The sequence below is a fragment of the Malurus melanocephalus genome, unplaced genomic scaffold (genome assembly GCF_030028575.1).
Source record: "Malurus melanocephalus ecotype Western Australia unplaced genomic scaffold, MMel_1.1 scaffold_446, whole genome shotgun sequence".
In the NCBI taxonomy this organism is placed as follows: Eukaryota; Metazoa; Chordata; class Aves; order Passeriformes; family Maluridae; genus Malurus; species Malurus melanocephalus.
The window spans coordinates 354463-373664 of record NW_026623678.1 but is presented as its reverse complement, the minus strand read 5'-3'; the positions used below and the strand labels follow the sequence as shown (position 1 = coordinate 373664).

General features: G+C 42.1%; 1 protein-coding gene across 5 annotated transcripts in view; it reads right to left on the bottom strand.

The window, feature by feature from the left end:
* EPHA7 (EPH receptor A7) overlaps nucleotides 1–12714 on the bottom strand; it is a 162799-nt gene extending 150085 nt beyond the window's left edge. For all 5 annotated transcript variants that reach the window (XM_057380335.1, XM_057380333.1, XM_057380330.1 and 2 more), the window contains exons 1-3: nucleotides 12410–12714; nucleotides 8240–8304; nucleotides 3257–3926 (exon numbers count right to left, since the gene is read on the bottom strand). In XM_057380335.1, the coding sequence (XP_057236318.1) occupies nucleotides 3257–3926; nucleotides 8240–8304; nucleotides 12410–12506 (832 nt within the window). In that variant the 5' untranslated portion in view covers nucleotides 12507–12714. The remainder of the gene's footprint in view (nucleotides 1–3256; nucleotides 3927–8239; nucleotides 8305–12409) is intronic.
* Between the last annotated feature and the right edge of the window lie 6488 nt (nucleotides 12715–19202).

Here is a 19202-nt window from a genome sequence, read left to right as displayed (position 1 = left end):
TTGGATGGGGGTTTTTGGTTGGTTGGCTGTCGTTTTTCTTCCAGAATCGATGCAATACATGACATTAAAAAAACCTGAATATGGTGCCTCTTCTAGGCACCCTACAAGATAATCCTYTAAAATGTAGGACTTACACACCAAAGCCTGGTGCTACACACCAGCAGAACTAAGATCAACACAAGGAAATCATTTCCTTTTACATAAGCCAAACAATCTGCAACTGAAAGTTCAGAAGCTCACCTAGTTCTCTCATGTTTGTTTCACACAGCTTTAAGATTTTGGTTTAAATTGCATTTGTGAGCCCTCTGAAATTTGCCTCTCTTATGTATGCATTAGAACACTGAGGTCACAAGGATTTTTAGACACTCTTATGGTGAGAAGTAATCAGTGTAGCTCCAAAAGGAAATAAAAAAAAGATTAACTCAGTTTGAAAGATCAAGCAAAGAAAAGGGAACACATGGGACCTCATTTTCCAGGTTACGTGTTTCAGCACTCACAGTTGTTTTCTTCGTTATCGTTCCCAGCACTACCAGTTACTTACAKTCATTAAAAGAGAAAATAAAAAAATAAATCAACACATCCAGTGCAGAGTTGTGTATAAATCAAAATTCAATTGTTTTAGTATCTGAACTCAATAAATTTTACAAACAGAAGAGGAGCTRTATGCAAAAGGAACACATTATTCAATCCCAGACAGCCAATCAAGCTAGCGTAACACAACTGAAAAATCCTGCTGAGTTACAGGCTGAAGAGCTATTTGGAACTACAATGTGACCATCTACTCCTACCTTTGCTACAACACAGCTAGATGAGGTATTATTCTGTACCTTTAAAAGACAATCCTATTGTGTTAARTTAATTCAGCAGAGCTTTCGCAAGTTCGAGAGGAGAATCACAGACTTCTGCCCATCCCGACAGAGCACAATGCTTTCTGCTCTGAGTAGTCCCAAAGAAGTCACACAGCATGCCAGGTACAAAGTATTTGCAGAAGTAAGCCCTCAGACAGGGCTACAAAAGCTCTGGGTTAAGGAAGCACACATCAACTTGCTTCTACTTGATCTGTTACACAGCTTGACAGTAACAGATAGCCAGTTGCATTAGTGTCAATGTTCAGATAAGTTTCTCTCCATATCTGTCACAAAAAACAGACACAGCATCAGTGTGCCAGCTGTATTATTGGTCACTACATAGTTGATCATACTTAATAACATCCTCGAGCCCAGACAGGACACACAGACAGCAATTACAAGYGTGTGCCACCGTCACCCAGATCGTTCTCACTCAGGGCTGCCAACTCGGCACGCATTCGACAAGTGCCTGCCCACCACCTTTTCCCTCTCAGACACATTAGCTTGCCTCAATATGGGGCCAGAGTTTGTTTTGAAACTCTTAACAGGATCACTGAAAGAAAGGAGGAAAAATACCATAAATGATCCTCTGGACTGCTTCCAGAGTAGCGTGTTCTCCTAGCGATTGCTTTGGAAGGAAGCCAAAAATGGGAAGTGTTCTTGCAAATGAGCACGCCACCAAGCTCAAGTACAAGTTATCATTTAATTCTTTTGTCAACATCAGTGCAGTTAGAAATTAAGAGGCCTGTTTAATAAACAGGTTACTTGAATTCCAGTTACCAAACATCTATTTCTTCACTAGCCATCCCTGCCGTGCTCACTCAGATCATGTCCCCCGCCCTTTTCCTAACATACACTTAGGGGTTTTTTGGATATTTTCTCTCCCTTATTGAAATTCAAATAATATTAATTACATCAGTGATAACTAGGTCTGTAATCAAGAGCAAGTTAACTAAAAAAAGGAAAAARATCAGTCTCTCAGAAAAAAAATTCTAAAACCTCAACACAGACTTCTCTGGGACACAGCATTTAATATTTTTAACAGACCTCTAATACAGTCTACTGAACAGTTTTGTCGGGGCAGTTTTTCACATTACAATTACTCCTAATGAGATCACCCTCTGCYGTGTATAAGACTTCATCCCTTCCCAACAGAACAATGAAAGATTTGTGTGGRGCTACAGAGGCCTCAGATCAACTCYACKCACTTCACCTTCTACTGAATTTCCKYGTAACAACTYGTCAAAAGCAGAACTGTGCTTTTTCATGAGGAAAAGCTATTAATAAAGAGACTCATTTACCTTGTTTTAGGGTGTCCCTAATCCTCTGCAGATTTTGAACTCCTCACAGAGGTACCTCAGACACAAGTGCTGCTAGCTTTGTTTTTGAGATTATGTACATTTCTCCTCTTCATAGATTTGTAAGGGTTTTTTTCTAGTTTTTCACTTGCAATATTTCTCACCAACAAATGTCTGCCTATCTTGCAATAAACTCMTTGTGTTATCTTGTGATAAAATTAAAAGATCTTGTATTAAATATACATTAAAATACCTGTCTTCAAACAAACTGCACATTTTCTTCCTCTTGCTGGAAACAAAGACAATAAAATATTCTTACACTTAACAGAAATGTCTTATGCCTGTAGACCCAGTGACAGCAATGCTAAGTAGGTATAATTCTAAGAACATGGTTAACTGAATTAGTCTGAATTAGGAAGTACAACTCAGTACTCTGATCTGCTAGGATTTTTAAATAAGTATTTTTAAACACAACGATCCCACTGCAAGCCAAAAGTTTAATTAGTTTTATGCAAAAAAAAAAAAATTAGAGAAAAGAAATACTTCATTTTGAAAATCTGATGTTCTGTTTGAAATATCTATGTTGCATTTGAATTTTTACACACTTGACACGAATCTCTGCCTCAGTTTTTATTTTGCGTATGCTCTTCCCATTACTAACCACACCCCATTATGTTTACTACACCCATTTTAATTTCCTTATAATTCTGTCACTGATCAAGTGAAAGAACAAACTACCTACTCACACCTGTCATTATTGGTAACAGATTGGTAACAATCTTCTGTGATAGGTATGACTTACTCAGCCTTACCAAGAGGTACAAGAAACACCACTTCAAATAGTTTAAAATATTAGTCCTGAACCATCTTTGTACTTCTTACRACATCAACCTTTTTCTTTAAATGTAAAAATGCATTATTCAACCACCAATTTTCATAACCAGACAGGATCACTGCTTTAGATGAACCCATGTAAACTTTACAGATTGAGAATCTGAAAACTTTAAAAGCAGACTGATGATGCATCTCTCTTGAAAAAAAAAAAAGACAGGGAAAAAAAATCTGGTAGAATATGACCAATAATTTACAGCAAGTTGTGTGTTTACTTACGTTCACAGGTGTCTCCTTTCTGCTGGTATCCTGCTTTGCAGATACATTTTCCAATAGGCACTAACCATTCTCCCTCCGCGCTACAGTGCATCTTCGGCGAGTTCTCTGCCTCCTCCTCCGCACTGCTGACACAAGTTCCTCGCACTTCAACTAAAGAGGAAAACTCTGAGCCAGTCACTGTGTCAGGAAAAATAGCTAAGTTCTCAATGATGGACCAGCACTTCTTGTAGTAGACTTTGACAGAGACCAAAGCAATGCAGGCCCCTACGTCCTGAAATGCAAGATAGAATCCTTTTTTGGACAAAGGTCCAATTTCTCTCACCTCTGTGTTAAGTTTCATTTTTCTCTCCCCAAGATCACCCTGGGTAAAACTTTCATCTGCTGCAATAGTGTCAATTTTTACATACTGGTTTTCTCGGATACTCCTGCCAGTGTCGTAGTCTGTTTCATAATAATACAAGTTAAAAGTTTCTTTACAAGTCCCCAGAACTCCAGGAAGACTGTTACAATCCCTCAGAGTGAATTTCAGTTCTACAAAAATCCTTTGTGCATTGCTTTTTGCAATCCAGTTAGTCCGAAGCCAGTTGTTTTGGTTTGATTCCATCACCTGGCATACCTGGTATGTTCGTATAGGAGTGTAGTTTTCATCCAGTCCACTAATTTCTTCCCACTAAAATGATAACAAACAGTTAGTAACAAACAAGAAATATGTCACCAGATGTAACTACTGCATATTTWAAAAAACTTCACACAACTCATGTCTCCCTTCTTTTTAACAGTCAGTTATTTTTAAAAATACTCTTAAACACCTAAATTAAGAAAATATATATTCATGCAGCAGTAAGCTTTTGCTCCCTCCATGTCTTTTATACATACAACTTCTAAAAACCATTCTCATATTATGGGCACAGTTGCAAAGGGGCAGCTTCAGAAAAGGCTGTTTAGCATACCAGGTTCTGGGCTCAACACATTTCTTTAAGGCCATGATGGTTTTGAGTAAGAAAAGACCAGAAGGAGGGAGGCTGCTTCTCTTCCAAAGAAACCTAAGATCAGTGAAGTCTTGGAAACCGAAATTGCTTAGTATTAGASTACATAAACTTGTGCATGTAAAACTTCCAATAAAACTTGCACTTGTATAGAAAGCATGGAATSAGGTCCTAGAACTCGCGAGTCAGATGATTCTCACTCCATATGATCAAAGTGGCATAGAGAAAAGGCAAGAGAAAGTGGACAGAATTAAATTTAATTCTGAAAGCAAGAAAACATTTTGGTTGTCTCCTTTTCATCAGTTCACCTTCTGGTTTATTTACAAACTGAAAGGTAAGTGGCAGCTCCTCCTCACCTCACATTTTCTCCTGTGGCTGCATCCAGGTTAGAAGGGGCAAACTTCATTTAGCTGGGAGTTCAAATGAACCATGAGACTACACACAGAATTAAAAACAACCCCTATGACTGAAAGTTCACTGGTTCAAAGCCTGAGTTTTGTTTATGTTCTCTCTCTAGGTTACCAACTACGTAATGAGCTGGTAAGCCTTTAACAATCCCAGAATCTTTAACAGCCTTTGGTAGTGTGGGAATTTGTATCTCCAGCAATGGCAAACCTTCTACTGAAATCAACCAGGCAGATCTGCCCCGGTGTAATCAAGACAATACTCCTCTCTCGCTTTTTTTTTTTCCATTTCTTGTAACATTTCCTTGCCCGCAGAAACTGCAGCTGTAATAAATTAGAGGAGGGGGGTGAGCTCTCGTCACCCCAGGATACAGGCAACCATGACTTCTCTGGATGGCACTTAGCCCTCTGGCCCTGTGTCAATAATGCACTTAAGCTCCTGCTTAAGCTCGGTGGCTGTMCTGATGAGCTTAATGGTAAGCACATGCTTAAGTGCTTTGTGGGACTCGTATAGTCGGCACCTCTGCAGGATAGAGCATCCACTGACATTCCTCTCACCAGCAACCATGCATGGAAGGTATTGGTTTCCCAGATCAGGAGCCACACAGCGTAMATTACTCTGCAAGCCTATTTGACAGCAAATGAGACCATTTTAATGTCCTTGTCTGTTTCAGGAAAAAAGCAGATGTCGCTGAATTGATACTGGAAGTTATCACCACAAAATACATCACAGCTGCAGATGCTGAAATGCACAGAAGTTGTAAATATCAAAGCACATTTCAAGGACCTACAGTTAATATAGACAAGATATATTTGGTATTATATATGCATATGGTATTRAATGATTGAAGTAGAATATTAAATGCTCATGGAGTTAACTGAAGTCATTGCATATGGAACKGTATTAACCTCTGAACAAAAGAAAGTCTATCTTCATAACAGATTTATTAGAGCTSAATGAATCTTTTTTTCACCTCTATAAGAGCTAGAACAAACAAGAAAAAGGTAAAAAAAAGTGTCACTGGACTAAGAGGGTTTTGGCTATAACACAACAATAAAAAAAATCTCCCCATTAAAAAAAATCCCATCAAGATGACAAAAAATATATAAAGCCCAAAATTCTGCTGATTTTCATATTCTGCATTTCATATCAGATAGTGCTAGCTCCTTTGGGATTTCTTTGAGTTGGTTTGGGGGTTTTTTTGTTTTATTTTTTTCTCTCATGTAAGCATTCTTCCCTTAAAACACCAAGCCAGATTCTGCAATAAAGATATTCAGTAAGACAATGTATTGTATCTTTGACATGAAAGTAACTCTCATGCAGCACACAACAGAACTTGTCTCCTTAGGTTTTGACCTAAGTTTTGGTGGACTGCTCCACCAAATCAAATTGTCACTCCCTCTCAAAAAAGCCCAACAAATTGAAACCAACAAAKAAAAAAAAAACAATAAACAAAATACATTTWAAAAAAAAATCAACTTATACTTCATAATACAGCACAAATTAATTTTCTCAGAGTCAAAATCCCACTACATGAGACTAGCTAGCATCAAAGAGATTCTTATGTTACAGTCAAGGAAAACAATACAAAAAAACTAAATTCACACAAGAAGCACTACTTTTTATTATCCCTCTCATTAGGCACTGAAGCTATTTTCCATATTTCCCAAAGCCAAAAATGTAAGGAAATATGATTTATGATGCAATTACATAATCAGAGTGTTCTGCACAGAAAAGAAAAAGCATCAGTACTTCAACATGATTTCACCTATGGCAGCTGAGGTCAYAATTGGTTAATGTCTTCTTATAGTGATCAGTTTCACAGAACGGAAACTCCACTTTTCTTTGTCCTACAGCAAAATATGGTGATATACATGCAATTCCATTTGAATATGCCCTGTTCTATTGGCTTCAATTTATGGTRTTTTAACTTCTTAGTTATCTTAACAGTGTTAAATGTAGCATTTGCAGTTGAATGAGGCATTTAACAAGTGTCTGACTAATATATTCTGTACCGTCATGATGCAGTAGTTTCTCTCAAAATTTTCTGTGTTTATTCCCACGAAGTCTTTATTGCGTAGTAAATAATTCAGTAATTAAAATTTAAAAAAAAAAACATTTCTTTTCAAAATTACATTATTAAAATGGTACTTTTATGTTAATTTACAGTCAACTTTCTCTGAATACTTTCACAAACACAAATCTAGCTATTAGTTTTGATTTGCTTTTAATTTGGGGTTTAATCTGGCTTCTACCTCTGAAACTTGCCTTTTACTATTTGTTGAATTTGACTCTACTTTCATCTTTCAGTATGCTGACGTGTAACGTGTTGGCATGTCTTTCATTATCTACAGGTTAGCTTAATCTAAGTGCCACCAAGATAGTCTTTCAAGCACCTCTGGTACAGGCTTCAATCWGTGCAAAACGCTAATGCTGAGGTTATTAGCCATCAAACACATCGAGCTCACCTTACATGCTATCTGAAGTCCTTAGATTAGTTTCCAGTTTATGCTTGTACTGATACCACAATCTTTTGTATTATCTTTTATTTGCTTTTAAAGAAAGACACTTTCACATTTTCATTCTTCTTATTTAAAGGATTTGTTACACTTTTTTATCCCTACTCACACTTCACGCTCTTCTGGCTCCAGATTTCTCAATGCACTGAAGATTAAGGGACTGATCCCCCAAGTTCTTGTTCGTGCAAGGTGTTCAATAGATTCAATAAGACTGTTTCCATGAGGAAGAACTGTCCATATAATTCATGATTTGTCAGACCGAGTTGATGTAGGACTGAGTTAAGGTAGGACAATATACCCATTTTATCTTTCTGAAAATGTTCTTCCTCAAGGCTTGAGAAAGAAGAGGTTTTATAACACTTTTAATTCAGACTGAAAGCAGCATTTCTCAACTTTACTTATACAATAAGACAATAACACTGATGTTTCTAAACATCTCATTTTTTATAATGATGTATTTTACAATGGTACAATTCATAGAGTGTCATGAGATTAATTTGTACGCAAGCTGGAGGTGGCCTTAACCACATAATTCGTGCCTACTTCCAGAAATCAAGCTCCTCAAGACTTGGGGACGTTTCACATTTGGCATGTCATTTCAAACACATCTGCAATATAAACATTTTTATTTTGGAGCACTTCAATCTGTGCTATTCAATTACAAAGAAAACATCATAAACAAATTTACGACCACCCATTCTACAGAAAATGAAAAACATATTTTTAGAAAGTTTCCACACAGAAGCGGATCTGTTGTTTCTAAAGGAAGAAAACAAAGTGATTTAAAATACTGTGTTATAAATATACAGTGTAATCCTTTGCACAGCACAAAGGAATACACTAGAAAACATAAAGGTACCAAAAGTTTCCAAAGAGCCACCTTTTTTTTAATTAGCTTGTACATTTGTACACTGTAACCTGAGGTTTGATTCTAAAAATGAAGAAGCCATAAACACTTGGTATGATTACTGAGAGAAATATGAGGGGGAGCTAGTTTAAAGCAGGTCTTTCAACTGCTTGAGTAAAATAACTACGTGTCCTCAGGAACTTTAAGTTTTGCCTGCAGTACYTACCCCATTGGGAGGAGAGGAAATCCATTCCAATTCTGTCTGTTGTGCTTTAGAGTCCAGCAATATTACTAAAAAAAAAAAGGAAAAAAAAATTTTAATTCCACAGCTTGTTAAATATAACAAGGGGAGGATATAAAACTAAGKAACAAAATCTTAATTTAAGAAGGGATGGAATGAATAGAATTTTTGTATGGATTAATATTTCTTATTCATATTAYTTTTTAAATAATCTGCAACCACAACTATGCATTTATTTGTAAATAGACAAATAAATTATTATGTACTATTCAATATAAGCAGATAAACATAAATCTTTAYAATTTCATTGCTTAAAACAAAGTGAGGGGTTTTTTAGTGCTCTAAAGTGCTACTAATCAGTCATTAAGATGCATGCTCCCTCCCTCTCCTTTTTCATAAGGACATTTTCCATATGCTGGTTATTACAATCAGCTTAAAGCAAACAGACGCACAAACATTTCAACACATTTCCAAACTGATTTAGACAGGACTGGTCTACACCTTGCCGAGAGTCGCCCTGAAAAAGCAATGATTTTTTTTAAGTGTCAAAGTGAAAAATACTTCCCTTTGGTGATAAAGCARTAATTCTGCAAATAAATGACAACCAGGAATACAGAAATTAGAAGACACTGCAATTACCTCACACCTCACATACACAAAATCAGACTAATTCACTTTATGGTAATAGCTTTCTAAAAATCTTCATGTCATGGTGACATTTATAATGAAAGACATCAGTTCTAGCAGCACCAGCACTATTTTCAGCTAAATGTAACCCCACCTCCAAAAGTGGTAAATCACAGTCTAATAAACCAACTCTTCAGCAGCATTCCTAATTTGAACCTATTCCACGTATCTTTAGCTATAAAGCTATTTATACCTTTATACACAGCATACATGTACTGTCTAGGATCCTTGGATGTGTGACTTAAGGCTGTAACTTGAAGCAACTTTTGTAGGTMTATTGAAACAGATTTAATTCTTGCTTTGGCCCTTTTTTCCAAGAAGAATTTAACACAAAATTTCAGGAGAATTACTAAAAATATAAGAAGACTAAAAAAGTTATTTCATAAAGTAATAYATGGAATGGTAGCTGAGCACAAAACGGTAGCTTCCAGGCCTGTATTTCAGTAATGAAGTGGAACTACTCATTAAGGAAGTTTGATAGTCTCCCTCTAGAAAGATTACCTGCTAATGTCATTAAGCTTGGATTCAAGGGGCTTTACTTTGTAACACTTTCTATAGAAAAGCAGGTGGTGTATGTGGTGGCTAGTTAAACARGAACATTTATAATGGTCCTGAAAAAAGGTACCACCAAAAATTTAACCATTGCAGCACCAACACAGCACACTATGGCTGCAATTCATTACGCTTTTTATTTAGCAGAAATTCCCCATCACGTAGCAATGGGTGAGCACATCAGAGAAAGATAACAAGCAAACAAAACAAAACAAACAAAAAGAAAACCAAAACCAAAACCAAAAAAAAAAAAAAAAAAAAAAAAAAAAAAAAAAAAAAAAAAAAAAAAAAAAAAAAAAAAAAAAAAAAAAAAAAAAAAAAAAAAAAAAAACAAAAACCACACAAACCCCTGCTCTGCAAACACTCCCTCGCAAAGAAATCGCGGCGTTCCTTCTGGCAACCAAAGTTACCGGGGAAGAGCTCTCCAAGCCCGCGGCTGCTGCCCTGCTCCCAGCCCGGGGAGCCCTGTGGCCGTCACGGCTCCTTCAGCAACGCGGGGCAGTGATGCGGGCGGACGGCGCCGCGCCCCGCGCACCCCGCCGTSAGCCGGGGGGATCCGCAGCCTCCTGGGCTCCGAGCGCACTGGGACCCCCAGCGCGGTCCCTGCGCGAAAGAACCGCGGGCGGCGCTCCGCAGCGCGGCGTAGAGAAAAAGGATGCAGAGAGGCGGCGGGCGAAGCGCGGCCGCGGTGATGGGCTCCGCAGGGCTCCGCGCAGGCAGGGAGCAGCGGTCTCTCGCCTCCGCGGGGAGCCGCAGTCGCGCCCCGGGCGCTGCGCGGAGCTGAGCGCAGGCGGCCGCGCCCCCGCGGCGAGGAGCGGTGCTTGGCGGCCGAGCCGCAGCGGAGCGCCGGTCCCGCTGCCGCCCCCGCCACACCCCCGACAGCCGCGGTACAACGAGAGAGCCCGGGACAGCGGCCCCAGAAGGGAYCCCCGAGCTCTCGTAGCCATGGAGMGATGGGCTAGCCCGCTCCCCCTGTCTGCGTTCGMCCCGAGGGTCCCGGCCGCTGGCAGAGGGCTCCGCAGGTAACGCGGTCACTCCCTCGCTAACGGAGACAGGCGGACCCTGCCCCACTCCTCTCCAGCATCTCACCGCGGCTTGTATTGAGCTTCAGAAAGGAAACTCGGAAAACTTTTCAGCCTTTTACCCCTCCCATCCCTCTTCCAGCGGGGTGGGGTAGGAAACCATGTGGGGCTGCTGCCGCCGCCGGCCCTTCGGCGGGGCCGGCGGTGAAGCGGCAAAGTTACTTTTTTCTTTTTTTTTTCTTTTTTTTTTTTTTAACTCGCTCTTTCTTCCGCAGGAGTTTTCTGCGCTTGCAGCAGGTACCCGCTATCAATCCCTGTCTGCTGCTCGCCCCCTCCTGACCCTCCTTTGGCTAGATGATCTTCCCCGAACATACATTTTATACACGCACACTCAAAGGTATAGATGCCATATATAACCACTCACAGACGTAAGACACAGAAAAACCCGGGACAGGATACCGCCGGGAAGCACCGGCGTAGCCCCGATCACGGAGCAATCCGCAGGGCAGAGTGGGGCAGGCAGTCCGCACCCTCCCCGCCTGCCTCCCTGTCCGTCCGCCCGGCCCCTCTCCGCTCCCCACCCCACGGCTACGCGTTAATGTTCCCCGTGTGCGGGTCTCTGCGCTTTACAGCCCCTCCAGATAAACTTTCGAAATCCGGCTACGGAAAGGCTCCCTCCACTTTCCCTCTCTAACCTCGCCATCGACTTCGTCTTTTAACGGCAGAGGACATTTTAGTTGAGGCGTTTTTTTAAGCTCCAAATGATATTTTACTGCATGCCAGAGGTTTGATGAAAAATACTGACGCATCCAGCTGAGGGGGGAGAAAAYCCCAAACACATACATATGCAGAGGCACCGAAAATGCCCTGACTCCCCCTTCCCTGTCATGTCGTGTGTGTCGTCGTCCCGTGGTCTCCCCCCCTCCCCCGAAGATGGAGACGGACCTTCGCCTTCGGCTGTCAAGCGCGAGCAGGGCGCTCCTTRAAATCATTTCGGATTTTCTCAGCATGAAAAAGGAGATTCCCATATGGGCTTTGTGAATTGATTTTAAACACCTCCATCATTCTCTGATACAGAACTGCCTGRTTTGTATCCGTGCGCGGGGGAAACAAATGTGCGGGGTTCGCCTTCCACAGATACCAATATTGGACCGATGGGAGYCGGGAAGCCCCGCTGTGACACGCAGATGGTATAAAACACCCATCGCTACACCTCTCTCCATCAATGCCGCGGGAGAGCACGCACGCTGCAGGCACACGACCCCAGGTCGCATGTACCCTCTAAATAAATGTCCAGCCTGTATAGCCGGSAAGTGCGAAACTGCACCCCGATGGTCGTTCCCGCGGTCTGTGCCCGGCCCCGCCGGGCCGGAGCGCTGCAGGCCCCCGGTGGGCAGCGGCGGGGAGCGCCCCGCAGCCCCAGCCCCGCGCCGTGCCGTGCCTCCCAGCAAACGTCCCGAGCCCTAAAACTCGGCCCTAAGCCCCTGCCCAGGGAGCAGCGAGGCAASCCGCCCTCCCTGCACCTTCTAGGGAGGATCAGGGCTGGCACGGGAGAGCGAGGCTCCCCTGCACGGATCCCCGGGCCGGGGGCTCTCCCAGCCCCATTCCTCCTCATCACGTGCGAATGCCTCGCAAACCTCATTCCTGGGAGTCAAGGCAGTTGTCCCGGTCTTTCACAAATACACACGCACCACCCCCAGTGAATGCCTTGCTTCTTTCCTTCCTCCCTTCCATCTCACCTAAAAAGTCTTTCTCTTTTTTTTTTTTTTTTTTCTAAGAGGGGGGCTGACAAGCAGCCGGCAGGGGCAGGAAGGTCCCCTGCTAAGCCACCACACAGACTTCATGGGTTAAAGCAATAAATAAGCCCAAACTTTTGTTTTCCGCATCACCTTACCTTCTTTTGCAGCCTGTGCCTCCCCCGTGTGTGCAAAGCGGAACAGCCAGACGGAGCACAAAATAATCCAAGAAGGGAGCCTACTTTGGAAAGCCATGGTGCAGGAGCGGGGTGATTTTATATTTCTAGCTCTCTATTTCTAGACACTGMCACTGCCGCCGCTTGGTGGGTGCTAGAGGACGGTGGAGAATTTGCTGTGCTAGTCTGTGGCTCGGCGCTCCGTCCCTCCAGGCTGCCTTTCTCTTTCGCCTCCTTCTCCTCSGCGCCGCTGTCCGGCTCCCGCACCGGGCCGGCCGCCCGCCAGCCCCGACTGCAGCCCGGCCGCCCGCGCCGCGCTCCGATAATATCAATGAGGGCGGGGGGGCGGGGCCGCGGCGGCGGGGCGGCCCGTCCCTCAACGTGACTGACAGCAGCTGCGGTCCAATCAACGGCGCCTTTCGGCGGCCGGCGGGCCGAGCCGCAGCCTGAGTGGTGGATGGCGGGGGGGCGGGGCCGGCGGCGCTGGCCAATGAGCGCGCGGCGGTGTCGGGTGTCCGCCGGTGCCGGGGAGCCGCGGGCTGTGCGCGGGGCGCAGCGCCGGGACGGAGGGGCCGAGCTGTGAGCGGGGCGCCGAGCCCGGCCGGCTCCCGGTGCTYCCCGCACGCCTGGAGCAGCCGCTCGGATCGTCCTGCGAGCGAGTGGGCGTCCGTCTGCCCGCCTGCCAGGGTTCCGTGTGCTCTCCCCGTGCCGAAGCCACCGGGGTAGCGAGAGAGAGGGGTCCCGGCCAAGGTCCGGCCCTCATCCCGAAGCCGAGCCGCTCCCAGCGGGTCCTGGCGCTGCCCCCMCGCGGTGCCCGCCCGCGTCCGGGCTGAGCGCGCACCTGGGTTGCTGGCACCGAAAGGAAAACTTCGGCAGAAGCTGCGGGATGGTGCCCCGAGACAGTCCTGCGATAAAAGTCAAATTCCTAGGGGCTGACATCACTTGGGATCCCTTCCCTCTGTTGCGTTCTTGTTTTCCCCCCCCGCGTCTCCGGTTTGCCCCGAATACGAACAACAGGTTAATGGCAATATGGGTGTTATTTGGGGAGGAGAAGGAGCGGCTGCTTCCCCCCCTGCCCTCGCCGGGTGTAACCTGAAGCGCGTGTAATCCGCTAACAATGGGACAATTTAAATAGGAGGGGGAGGGCAAAATAAAGAAAAAAAAAAAAAAAAAGTGAAACCCGAGGGAGAGAGGAACTTGCCAAATCTCCTTTGGCAGCGCTCACCCTGCGGGCCGGGAGAGCTTTTCCCGGGGATCCATCATGCCCCCACCCCTCCTCTTTCCGTTCTCCGAATTCACCCCTCGCTCCCTCAACCGGTGAAACAAYTGCGGGACGGACACAAAAACTTACCGCTCCCCGAAAGAGGGTACGGAGCGGAGCGTGGTGCGCGGTGCGCGGGGCACGGCCGCTCGGTGGGAGCGCTCCCCTCCCGGGCCGTGCCGGGGCCGCGCAGCCCCCGGGCTGGAGGAGACAGCCCCGGCCCTGTCCCCGCTCCGCGCCCCCTGCGCATCCTCTGCTCGGCCCCTGCCTGCACCTCTGTCCGCGCAACCTTCCCGGGGCCGCTGCCGAGCGGCGCGGACCGGGCTTCGTACTGCTCCGCTAAAAGTGCATCGTCGTGTCCTTTCGGAGGATGGATATTGCGATGTAAACAGAATAAGTGACTGTCGTCTCGGAAGCGGGCGAAGGCAGCGAAGAGCGGGGGTTGTAATTGCAATTCGGTGACAAGATTATGCGAGAATCTGGAAGAAACCTTGCGCAGATGCGGATCCTGATATAGAAAATGTTGTGCCATAAATGGGAATTTAAATTGGGGGAGGTTCGTTTATGGAACCTTTAGGTACATAAGACAAAATTAGAATTATTAATACGAACRATAATACACTGCTCAGTATTGACGGATATGCAGCCACCGTACTCGGGGCTTTGAGCACTTTCCCTGTGGACTCCTTGTTACTTCCAAGAAGGGTGTAGGGAGAGGCTCCAAAATATGCTGTATTTCTTTCACTTGCTGAATATTAATATGGCTTAGGATATGACAGTTTTGTGTTTCATTCAGAATGCTCTGTTGATACTTTGGATACCATAAGCGTAGGCATAGTACAGACTCTTGATTTTCTCATCCTCTGTCGTCTGTCATTCCCATCCTCATACATGTGTACTCAGAAAGGGAAGCTGTACAGAACAGTGAGTAGGCTTAACTCCTTTTTAAAAGGCTATTTTGTTTTAAATACACGCAGATATTTTGTGACATCTTAGCAAATTTTCATGGGTGAAGTTAGTTTTTCATGTTGCATRTATTGTAACAGTGATTAAAGAAGATGTAGGAAGTCTTCAACCTAGTTAGTCCTCCACGGTTTCCTAGCATGATGAAGAGCTAGCATTTTATTACATCAGTAAGCCAAAATGAGAATTTTGAACCAACAGAATGTACTAAAAATGCATTGAGACTTTGAATGACTATGTTTACAAAAATGCAGAAACTTACTAAATGGACAAATTTACAGAAGAAAAGCTTAAATGGTAATGTGATATATTCATGTCCTGCATATAGTATTAGGCCAGACATTTATTTTAATCATTACCAGCATTTATACAGATTATACTGTACTATTTTATACTAATATTGTATGTGTATGATGTGTGTATTGGATCTTTCCATATACAAGCATTCTAAACGTTGCATCAATATCTTACCTGCATAAAGGATACGTGTCTATGAGTGAGTGTATAAAGAAATTAAATGAGAGACTAAAAAACAAAAGAGGTGAATATTCCTCTTCCTGATCAACTCATTTTAAATGCCCTGTCATCCTGAAAATTGTAAATTAAGCTAAAGWTAACATATGTACTGCTTTGTTAAAACAGTCATGGATGTATTCACTGTGACACCAAAACATTCCATATAGATTGAAAGTGTCTGTTACTGTTGGGATGGTTTTTTTGTGCTTCTCACACATTAAATCTTTGCAAAATTGATGAAAAATTTTGTATCTTTTTMGTGAAWTTGATTTTTTTTTCTTYTCCTCTGTTTATTTGTAKTGTTTTCTAATACTTCATTGTATTCTGTAGGTGCTCATCATGTATTGCATCTTGTCCAGCTGTGTTAGATCTTCTGCAAAGAAAAACAGAAAAGAGATATAATACAACTGAACAAAAATACTCAAGCTAAATRGGCTACAATCTTCAGATTTGGTAACAAAACCTCTGAGAGTAGGGTGAAAAAAAAAAAAAAAACTTGGAATTTCATTCAACTCAATGTGTTACTGTTCAGGCACCATCAAAAGAAAGGGTTAATGGGAAAAGAACAACGTAATCCARGATTGCCTCTTTATTGTTTTATTCCGTTTTATCTTTTTTCTTCTAACTCAGTGTCTGTAGGTCAGATTCTGTCTTTTATTTTTATTGTAATTAGAATGCTTTTCTTGATGTTACCAAGCTTCCCTATGCTGCGACTAACTTCATACTAGCCAAGCTTCTTTGTACTGAATTGCAATGTTCTAGCAGGCTTTGGAGAAGTATTTACATAATTTCCTCCTTAAAACTGACTATTTTCACCACAACTCTATCTGAAATTGTGATACGAGAAATATAAGATAAATTCTAGGGCTACACAAGCATATGTAAGGAAATGTGCATAATTTGAAAGTAGTTACAAAGTTCTGTTTTYGCAAATTTCCTTTTTGCAGGGTTCACCCATTCTTTCTTTGCTACTTTGTGCAGGGCTGAAATAAAATTTCAATTGCTTCAAAAAGACATTGAAGGTTAGCCTCAGACACAGTTTCTATAAGTGATATTGAGTTTTGGGTCTGTCCACAGGAGAATGATCCTTAAAACGGGTTTTGACAAAAAAAAACCTTGAACCCTGTTTTATAGTATCAAAAGCAGAAATCAGACTTAATAAAAGATCTTTTAAGCCCTGAGTTTTTACTCTTAGTCTAAGCAATCCCTAAGCAGCTCTTTTTTCTGTGCACGAGATTTTCTATGAAATGCATAGTGCACATTTTTATGCAATTTTTATCAATTTTTTTGTATATTTTTTAGTACAAAATTCAGTGGTTTTGTGACTTTTGGCTTCTAAGTAGTATGTGTATAATAAATCATTATATCAGACTTTGCGTTTAGTTTTACAGATGCAATGTCATTTGCATTTCAAATCTGGACCAGAGATGAATTTGCCATACATTGTYAGTTTCAGTTGTTCTGCTGGATTTATAAGTCAGTGTAGCTCTATTATAGTAAAGAAGGCAATGTATTAAATAAATATTATTGGTTTATAAAGAAATTGTAGAGAATTGGGACTAGCTTGTTTGAAAAGCATGCTCATATAAAAAGTTCTTTTTCTAGTTAAAATGCCAGTTTGGTTTTGGCTTTTTTAAAGCTATTTTAGTTAACACAAATCAAAAATAGTGCCATAAAACTTCACACTTTAAAGTCTTTACTTATATCAGAATGGTAATAAAAATTCGCTGTCAAATTTTCTCTTGGGAGATTTAAAGTTATATTGTGCTAAATAGATACATAGATACATAGATCATGTTTTCGAAATCTATGAATTTTCAATACATTTCAAGAAACACTGTCCAGAAATAGAGGTATGATGGTGTGTCATCTCGCCATTTAATGGGAATGAAATATATTCTATAGAACAGTACAAACTAAATTTACATTGCACATACGTGAACATAAAATGCCTCAGCCTTTCTCAAGGAACAACAGCAGAGTTGTACRGAATCCAAAAGCATGATGTATTTGGGTCCTGTGAGACTGTATCCCCTGATAAACCTGAATTCAGGAACTGCTTCTGTGAGGAATAAGAGCCTTTGGAGAGCATACTGTCTCTTTGTCGATCATTCTTCAGAGTCTATTAGTATATCACTGTGCTGTGGACCTTCCCCTGGGAAGCCTGAGCRGGACAAACCAGTGCCCTCATCCTGTGATGGCATCTGGAGATACTCTGAAAGGAGATAATTTGCCTTTCTCACCTAAGAATTAAAGGAGTGTCTTTGTGCCCGGGTGCAACAAGAAATATCTGCACACATAAGCTCTTTGTTGACTTCAATTCTTTGTACGATTTAAAGCTTCAATTCAATTTCCTAGGGTGTTTGTCACACTAAAAATGGTGCACAAAAACGCTGACCATAAGGGCAGCTAATTTGTATTTTAGTTAATTAATTGTTAGTAACAGATAAACTCTGGCAATATGTGCCAGATAAACTCTGGCAATATGTTAGTATCTCCCTGTTCTTATTCAGTACAAGTGACATCCGATCACTTCCATCTGTGACAGTCCTAGATTCTCCTTTCAGCCCAGCTGAGGTGAAAAATCAGACCCAGTAGATTTCCTGTTTCTGTATATTACCTCCTCTTACAGTCAGTCTCAATCTCTCAAATTCCTTCTGTGAAAGAAGATGAAAGCATCTCTTCTCTCAATCTCCCTTCTGTGTTAGGAGGTAGGAGGGGAAAGGATAAAAGAACAGATGCAATAACCCTTATTTAGTTCTGAAAGAGAAACTACAGATTGCAATGGCAGGAGTTCCAGTGCTTTCACCTCTAGATCCAGGAAGTATAGTGATGTGGAGCATCACTACTGACAGGAAAGCTGCCAAAGTGTATGAGAGAAGGTGTTCTTTGAAGTAGAATAATTTAAGAATTGCATCTCTCAGGAGTACAACTCTCTGCAGATTTCCCTCTTTGCCATCTTTCACGTATTCTCAGACTCTGTCAAGTTTCTACACAGATATACTGCTACTTCTGTCCTGGTCTGTGGATTTACCTCTCCCTAAAACTGATYTCTCATTATCCACTGCAAGTAAACCAGATTTCTGACAAGCAATACATATACTAATTTGTAGATGTTTGTTTTGTYCTCAGATAGCTGATGCTTGCCAGATACACAAAATCACAAGATCTTGCATATTTTATCTCCTTCAAATATGGAAGYGCACGTGATAGTGTGTTTCATGGGTAAGTGATGTTCTATTCAGAATTCATTTCCTTTTGGCTTGAATTTCCCAACTGTAGTTTCAGGATGTGATTTCTTTAGTATTTGCCATAGTGAGGCAAAGTTTAACAGAAAGTACTGAACAAATTGTGTTTATAAAGTCAATTCTGCTTTGTCTAGAATAATAACTTTCTAATACAAATGCAGGAATGATGCAAGTCCTCTATAAAATTAAGCTAAATGGCTGTATAATGAAGAAAAAAGGCTTTGCTGTATAAGACCCTAAAGGRCAAACTGATTCCTGCCTGGATCAGTAAATAGAGACAGGAATATAAGCCCCAGTATTACAACATTGCCTCTGGACCCCTCCTGTCCTTCATGCAACCATATTAGCTATCTTTATCCCCACAAAGATGTGCACCACAAAATGGATAATTTTGCCCCACTCACCACTGAACAGGTTTTCTTTTTCTTTTAATTGTTATAWTTGAAATGTATTTGCCAAGCAAATTCTTAGCTGTTTCCTGACTAAGGGCTGAGTTCAGGTAATGTTTTCCTCATGTAAGTGGTTCCATTGATCTAGATAAGAGCTAGGTGATACTCCAGCTGAATGAGACTGACACTCTTAACTAAACACAAAGTATCTTTCATGCTCTTTCAGATGAAAAGCACTCAGTTTCAAGAAATCCTCGATTTGTCCTTTTGTGCATGTTTTTCTTGAGAAGGTGAATTGAACTGTAGTGATTAAAAGAGTTAAATGGTGCAGTGGGGTGTGGTTTCTTATACATCAGATTTTTGTGTGTTGTAGGTTTTGTTTTATGGGGTAGTTTCAG